We start from the raw sequence: 8,368 nt of genomic DNA, 5'->3' as shown, positions 1-8,368 counted from the left end.
GGTTGTCTTTTGTTTTCAGTTTGTTGTTGTCCTTCTTCTGATTGTGTGAGGAGACAAAGTGTATCTACCTATGCCTCCATCTTGGCCTGAAGTCTGAGAGTTACATGTTTAATACTAGCACTAAACTGAAAAATAACAAGCCTACATCAGCCAATTTTTGCCAATCCTCCTTCCCCATATTGTCTAGTGGGTAGTAGGCTTGGACTTTGGGAAATGAGCAAAGTCATAGGAACTGAAGAAGAAAGAACAGAGAAAAATAAAAAATGAAATATAGCAACAAATGAAGGAGTCCTTTTATTAGAACATCAACCAAGAGATATGCTTATTCCTCTGATTCAGTCAACAGATACCATATATTAAATAAGTACCTATAAATTCTTCTTTTAGGTTTCACTATACTGAATTTCGGTGTCATGAGGAATTACTATTATCATTAAAGAACAAATGGACATTGAAACAAAAGCCTATTATAAAATCATATTTAAATTGAGATGAAAAGCAGACATCAACAGCAGTCCATGATTCCTTCTAAGACAACTCTAAAAGTTTAGAGACAAAGAGTTTTGCTGCCTTTAACCTGGGCTGGTGTGGCTCTGTGGATTGAGCATTGGCCTGACAAATGAGAGCCTTTATGCCTTTAATAAATGGTGCAGCCTGCTGAGAGCAAAACTCAATTTAAAAGCAAAGCTGGGAAGATATGCTTTCTTCCCATCCAAGATGGGAAGAAATGTTTTTTTTTCTTAATTACTGCTTATAAATTGAAGGCAGGCAGTTGAGTTCCATGGATTCCCCCTTTGATATGCTTCCTGGTCTAAAGGATGCCTCACCTAGTAGAGTCTTGGCATCATCACCATGAACATCCATTAGTCATCACAGGAACAGAGATGGCTGGATTGAACAGAGGGATGATGAAAGTTCTCTGATTCACCCTCATGGGGAAGAATCTCCTACCCACCTGAGTCAGTAGGCCCTGCTCTATGGCTTTGCCTTGCAGGCTGCTGCAGACTCAGCCTAAAGTGCCAACTTCTGGAACAAGGAAGATCATCCCATATAATTAGAGCTCACATGGAAGGAAAAGCTTTTCTGGTCCAAATTATTCACCTTACAGGGGAAAGGAAGCAGAGCTCCAAAGGACTAAGGTAGAAGGCATTCCACACCAAGGGGTAACTTGTAATTTTTTTTCTCTTTTGGACAAGCTTTAAATCTTTCAGGCTAAACTGTGTTGTATTTAGCTCAATGGCAATAGTACATAAAGTAACCTAAATGATCACTCCAAAAAAAAATAAGTAAAATAAAAAGCCTACGAATGCACGGGAGTCAAACTGCCTGGGTTCAGATCTTGGTTACACCACTTATCTGAACAACTGTTCCACTCCTCTGTGCCTTAACGTCCTTACTGGTAAAATGAGAATGATAGTGGAATCCACTTGAGAAAGTTGTGAATATTAAATAATAAGTGCAAAGAATTTTATTAAAAACTGGCAAATAATAGATGCCCAGTAAATGTTAGTTTTCAATATTATCTATAAGAAGAAAGTGCATTTCCCAGAGGGGAAGCTGAAGTCCAGAGAGGGGTGGGGTAGAGACTTCCTTAGCATCATACAGAAAATTGGGTGTCTTTCTTGGTCCAAGGTTTAACACAGGAAGGGCTCAAGGACTGGGAAGCACAGTGGTGGTTCACTCTTCTGTTTGAAACCCTGCCACGAATCTGAATGAGGTCTGCTGTACTTTGTAATATGGGATCAGTCTCAGTGTCCTGGCTTTACATCTTGTGGTACATAAGATATCATTACTTATTTATATGTGAAAGTTACACAGGAATTTTCTGTGCTATTTTCCCCATTTCATTCTTTATTTTTTAAAAGATTTTATTTCTTTATTTGTTTTAGAGGGAGAAAGAGGAGAGGAACATCAATGTATGGTTGCCTCTCACATGCCCCCCTACCAGGGACCCAGCCTGCCACCCAGGCATGTGCCCTGGACTGGGAATGGAACCGGGGACCCCTTGGTTCCCAGGCCAGCACTCAATCCACTGAGCCACACCAGCCTGGGCTATTTTTCCCACTTCTTAAAAAATTTTCATTTTTTCCCTGGCTGGTGTAGCTCAGTGGACTGAGCACCAGCCTGCGAACCGAGAGGTCACAGGTTCAATGCCCAATTGGGGCACATGCCTGGGTGGCAAGACAATGTTTCTCTCCTTCTCTCTAAAAATAAATAAACAAAATCTTTAAAAAAATTATTTTTAATCTTCCCTCAAGTAAATTTTTTCGTTTCTTCTAGAGAGAAAGGGAGGGAGGGACACACACACACACACACACTGATGTGATGTGAGAAACATCAGTGGGAGCGGGGGGGGGGGGGGGTGTTTTACTTGCCCTAATAGGGGATTGAACCCATGACCTGGGTGTGCACTCTGACTGGGAATCAAACCTTTTGGACTAAGGGAGGCTGCTCCAATCCACTGACCCACACCGGCCATGCTTCCCATTTCTAAGTATTAGTTAAACTAGTTTGTTTAAAATAAAAAATGAAATATTTATTGGGCACCTACTGTGTGCTAGGCCTTATTCTAGGAGCTGGGAATTCAGCGGAGAACAAGATAAAAATCCCTGGAGGCGCTCACAGTGTGGTAAGAATTCTTCCTCTGCACCAGGACTCCGGAGGCCTACAGCATCCATTTGAATCCTGGCTCTGCCACGTGGGCGTGTGTGTAGCACTTAGCGCTACACAAATGTGAAATCTCTTGTTGTTATTATTATTTTTGTCCAGGTTTCTCATTTGTCTACTCTTCTAAGGGCCCTTTCTGCCCCAAACTCGTTCTGGCGCTTCTTCTGGGATCCCACAGGTCCTGGAGCTTCCCTCACCACATCTCTAACCCCTCTCTGCCGGTGCCTCCAGCACCTCAGTCCTGACCGCAGTAGGCCATTGTTTAGTGAGGGTATGTCTCCCCCGCTGGACAGGGAGCCTGATCACTGGGCCAGCGCTTTCCTGATCGCTGCTCTGTCTGCAAAATCACCCAGCACGGGACCGTGCACACGATAGGCACGCAATAAACACACCGAACACATGAATGTTAACGGCAATGAGGGAATTCTGGGGTAATCCGCGCGTTCCTTTCCGTCTTGGTGGGGGTAAAGATGATGGGAATCATGAGGCAAAAAGTGGAGGTCCTGCCACGTCCCGGCCCTGGGGCAACAGAACCCGCGCGGTGAGTGGAACTCGGTGTAACAGTGCCCCCTTGTGGTCCCGTCCCGTTTTAGAACCCTGGTGCGGGCGAGGATCTCTGCCCCACGAAGGAGGGAGGCTGGGATCCCAGCCCGGGTTTCCCGGGTACCGCAGGCCCCCATGAACAACCAGACTCGGGCCTCAGCCCCCCTTCCGGCCCGGACCTCCGCCTTGGTCCGGGCTCCGACACCGGCCCGGCCCTCGATCCCGGTCCGGTCCCTGACTCCGGCCCGAACCTCGAACCAGGTCCGGTCCCTGACTCCGGCCCGAACCTCGAACCAGGTCCGGTCCCTGACTCCGGTCCGGTCCCTGACTCCGGCCCGGCCCTCGATCCCGGTCCGGTCCCTGACTCCGGCCCGGCCCTCGATCCCGGTCCGGTCCTTGACTCCCGCCAGGCCCTCGATCCCGGTCCGGTCCCTGACTCCAGCTCCGGCCTCGATCCGGTCCCTGACTCCAGCCCCGGCCCCGACTGCGGTCAGAACGCCGATCCTGGTTCGGCCCCCGACCCCGATCCCGACACTGGTCCGGCCCCCGACCCCGACCCCGACCCCGGTCCGGACCCCGATTCCACTCCAGGCCGTGACCCGGGGCAGAACCCCGACTGCGATCAAGCCCTTAACACCAATCTCATCCGCGATCCTGGTCCCAGTCCTGCTCCCGCCCAAGGCCTCTGACCTGAAGTCCTTACGGAGCTCCGCCCTACCCTTGGGGCCACGCCTCGGCAAGGCTCTCCCATCAATCACCAGTGGATCCGGAACCACGCAAGAGCCCCTTCCTGAGCTCGCTCCATCGGCCACTGATTTACTGGGGCCCACTCTCACGTCCGCCTTGGGGGCAGATCCAGTGGACACGAAGTTGACTGATTCCACGGCTGGACCTATCTCCACGCCCATCCTGGGGACTGCCCCCTTGGCCACTTCCTTACCTATTTCTGCCAACACATTTGCCTCCACCAGCCAGTACTTAGAAGTGGACAACAAGATCCTAATTAGAGTGATCTACTGGTGAGGGGCCATCCCCACTCACACGTGCCTTCCTCCCCATGGGGAAAGGGCAGGAAGGGTAGGTGCTGGGGCTTTGGGGATTTGAAGGTAGGGTGAGGGGAGGAAGTCCCAACTGCCAGGTGGGAAACTTGGGGCTCCCTCTATCATTTCTTGGGGGCTAAAGGGCTCTGGGTTCAAATTCCTGCTCTGCTGCCAGAAGTGAGTCCTAGCTCCAAGCTTCATTCATTGATTCAAATTCCTACCTCCCCCTCTCCCTCCCTTCATTACAGAGTGGCCTGCCCTCCATTGGCCAGGCCTGAGCTGGGGATGAAGTGCTGAGCAAAGCCACCAGCTTTCCTCCTCAGGGGAGGCAAGACAAGGCAGACCCAAAGACAGAGTGCTCCGAAGGAGGACATGAGGCAGGGAACTTCACATTGGGTGGTTAGGGACAGCCTTTCTTAGGAGGTGGCATTTGAGATGGGCCTTCGCAGTGATGAGAAAGAGTCTGTTAAGTGCAGGCTGGCTCAGATTTGGAGTGTCTCTTTGTGTCAAGGATGACAGTGACAGAAATGACCTTCCTTGACCTCCCTGAGATGCAGGACTGAATGTCCCTGAAGGAGGGACATTCCTTTAATCCCCATGCCGCTGTCCTGCTCTACAAGGTTCTCTTCCCCTATGACTACCACGTTTTCCCTCTCCCGTCTCCACCCAGGGCTGTCCTTGCCCCCAGTTCATCTCTTCTCCTTTCCCCATGTTGTGTGTGTTTCTTTCTCCCTACCTGTCTCCTCATCTCCCCCTCTCTCTGCCCATCTCCTTTCTATCTCTTTCTCTGACTCCATGAATTCATTATTTCATTCATTCAACAACTGTTTATTAAGTACCTCCCACATGCCAGACCTACAAGGGACACAGCAGTGAATAAGACAGAGATTACTGTCCTTGTGGTACTGACATTTTGGTGTGGAGTATGTATGACACATAGCAAATTATCTAGTATCTTAGAAGGTGATCAGTGCTGTGAATGAAGGGCATCTTGGGAGGGATAGCAGTTTTAACTGGGGTGGTCAGGAAGCCATCACTCAGAAAGTGACATATGAGCAGGGACCTGAAGGAAGGGAGAGACAGAGCCATGCAGATACCAGAGGAACAGCATCCTGCACAGGGAAGAGCCAGTGCAAAGGCTCTGAACAAGGCATGCCTGGGTGCCGAAAGCAAGGCTAGGAGGCCCCTGAGGCGGGAGTGGAGTTGGCGGGGGGCAGAGTGGGAGGAGATGGGGCCGAAAGGCATAGGAGCAGATCCTGTGGGGGCTTGTGGATCATGGGGAGGGCTGTGGTTTTCTGCCCGGAGTAAGATGGCACTATGGGAGGTCTCTGAGCAGGGCAAGGACGTGATCTGACTCAGGTGCTCACAGGGTCCCTCTGGGCTTGGGGAAATACTAATGTGGTGCCTTCTGTCTCTCTCTGCCTCCCTCCTTTTGTCCTTGGCCTCCAGTGGCCTCTGAAGCTATAACCTCCGGGTGAGTAGTTTTGGTTTTGGAGGTGGGAAGAGTGTGGGACATGAAATCTGGGAGTTTCTATTTCTACTCCCTGCAAGATCTGTGACCCTGTGGTCACATGATTTCATTTCCCCCCAGTACATTCTACTGAAAAAGAGTCTGGAGCAGCAGTTTCCAAATTGTCTACTCTTTGTGAGTGTGATGGTGGCCGGGGGAGTGGGGGTTGTCAGGGGTCGGAGAGCCCCCGAGGGGCTTGGAGGGGAGCTCTTAGCTTTCCCTCACCCCCAACATTCCCTCCCCAGGAGGAGGACATATCCGCACAGGCTACTGGGGAGTTTGAAGTGTTTGTGGATGGAAAATTGGTTCATTCAAAGAAGGTGATTCTGAGTGAGGGTCCCAGAAAGGGCAGGAGGGTGGTGCTGGGGTCCCGGACCATGGGAGACACACATCCGTGCTCTTTCCTCCCTGTGTCCAGAAAGGTGATGGCTTTGTGGATGAGGCCAGGCTGAAGAAAATTGTGAACGTTATCAATGAAGGGATCCGGAAAATGTAGCAGGCAACTGGTGAGCTGGAGGTGAGGAGGGAGGGGTGGAGGCTGGGCCGTGGGTGAGGAGCCCCACAGGAGGCAGGACACAGGTGCCCCAGCCCCAGTCCTAGCTCAGCCAGTCCTCAGCGTTGTCATCAGGACAAGCCATCCACACCGTTTTTGGGCCTCAGATTTTTCATCTGTAAAATGGGGGTGTTGAGATGATTCTGTGAGGTGCCTCATATAAGCTATTAAATCATGCAGAGACCAGAGTAAAGTTCAATGTATGTCAGCTATAAATTTATTTTCAAAATAGCTTTAGATCGATTTATTTGTTTGTTTATTTATTTATTTATATGTTTGTCTTTCCCCTTCCCACTTCTTATTCCCACCCCCCAGCTAAATTCTAGATTTATTTTTTAAGCTTTTAGTTGTAAAGCTGAGCTATCCAATAACAGCATGTGGTTTTTCAATTTAAAATTAACTAAAATTAAATACATTAAAAACTCAAATTAACAATCATACCAGACACACTTCAAGTGCTCTGTAGCCACACGTGCCCAGGGGATTGGCCGGCGCAGGCGCAGGCGCAGGGCGGAGCGCCGCTGTAGAAGTGCTGCCGCTGACGTCGCTGTTTGACGGTATCGAAGCTCATGCGCAGTGATGTGTTTATCACCGGCACCGAATTTTGAAGCCACTTAGTTTATATTCATTTGCAAGCTGCTACTGACTTTTTAAATTTTATTTTATTTTTAATCTGCTACTGATTTAATACATCTGTGGTACATCTATTTTTACATTTGTTTTCAATTTCATCGAGGCGTGATATGTAAGGAACAGTACGTGAGTTTTGACATATGAATACATCTGTGAAACCATCACCAAAATGAAGGTGATGCAGAACGTATCCATCACCCCCCGAAGTTCCCTCAGAAACTTCTGTGATTTCTCCCAGACTCTATCTTATCCCAGGACACAACTGATCTGCTTTCTGTCACCACAGATTAGTGTGCTTTTTCTAGAATTTTATACAAATGGAGGCTATAATTTTTAAAACCTTTTTTGGTGGAAACACTTAGATATATACACACTAGTTGAGAGACTAGTGTAATAAACTCCCTGTACCTATTGCCCAGGTCAACTATCACCATCTTTCTCGTCTTATTTCACCTATTTTCTTCCCTATTTTTTTTTTTTTTTTGCACATAATATTTGAAATATGTTCCAGACCTCATGTTTTTTCATCTCCCACAGGAGGTTCCCATTGGCCTGGTTTAGGTCACATGTCCATCCTTGAACCAATCACTGAGGCCCATGGGAATGTAGTGCTGTCATTGGCCAGTCTTGAGTCATATGCCCATTCTTGGAGCTGGGGGTGGAGTTGGTCCCGCTGAACCTGGTGGGAAGGATAATGGGGGTGGAATGTTGGGTGAACAAGAACAACAATACTCCATGTTACAGATCTGGGGGGTGTAATCCTAGCTCTGTCATTTACTGGCTGTGTGACCAGGGGCAAACACCTTAACCCCTCTGTACCTGCGTTTCTTCCTCAGTAAAGTAAAAACTATTTATGATAGCTTTTACCTCAGTGGGTTTCACTTTATTTACCAAGTATGGACAATGTGCTGGAGACTGTTCTGGGCTCTGGGAATGATACAGTAGTGAACAAAACATATACAGACCGCTGCCTCATGGAGCTGACGTTGTACGGGGTGGGGCGGCAGACAATGAATAAGACACAGGCAAATGAAAGCATTTCAGAAGGAGATGAGTGGTGAGAGGAAAAATACAGCAGGGAAGGGGTGTGGGGAGTGCTGGGAGGCTTTTCAACTCTAAATTGAGGGGTCAGGGAGACCTCATTGGGAAGGTGATACTTAAACACTTGAAAGAAGGAATCGAACCAGGTGGTTACAAAATATTCCAAGCAGAGGGAACAGCACATGCAAAGGCCCTGTGATAGATAGGTGTGTCTGAAAAATGGCAAGGACACACAAGTGGGTGTTGTAGTCCTTAGAAAGTGTAGCATGGTGCCTAACACAAAGTAAACCTGATATAGACGCTAATACTATTTTTTTATCCTTACCTGAGGACATTTTTCCATTGCTTTTAGAGAAAGAGAAAGGAAGAGGGGAAGGGAGA

At 48.5% G+C, this 8,368-nt stretch overlaps 1 protein-coding gene across 1 annotated transcript; it reads left to right on the top strand.

Moving 5' to 3' along the window:
* The first annotated feature begins 3,345 nt into the window (after positions 1 to 3,345).
* Positions 3,346 to 8,368, top strand: SELENOV (selenoprotein V). The gene is made up of 6 exons (XM_045846632.1): positions 3,346 to 4,229; positions 5,700 to 5,724; positions 5,842 to 5,895; positions 6,006 to 6,080; positions 6,179 to 6,277; positions 8,340 to 8,368. Exons 1-5 carry the CDS (start codon positions 3,346 to 3,348, stop codon positions 6,254 to 6,256), a joined length of 1,116 nt encoding a protein of 371 aa, XP_045702588.1. The 3' UTR covers positions 6,257 to 6,277; positions 8,340 to 8,368.

Source organism: Phyllostomus hastatus, unplaced genomic scaffold (assembly GCF_019186645.2).
Source record: "Phyllostomus hastatus isolate PE091 unplaced genomic scaffold, TTU_PhHast_1.1 phas_contig_5, whole genome shotgun sequence".
NCBI classification, from domain to species: Eukaryota; Metazoa; Chordata; class Mammalia; order Chiroptera; family Phyllostomidae; genus Phyllostomus; species Phyllostomus hastatus.
The sequence above is the reverse complement of the archived record's forward strand: the minus strand, read 5'-3'. Positions and strand labels throughout refer to the sequence as shown.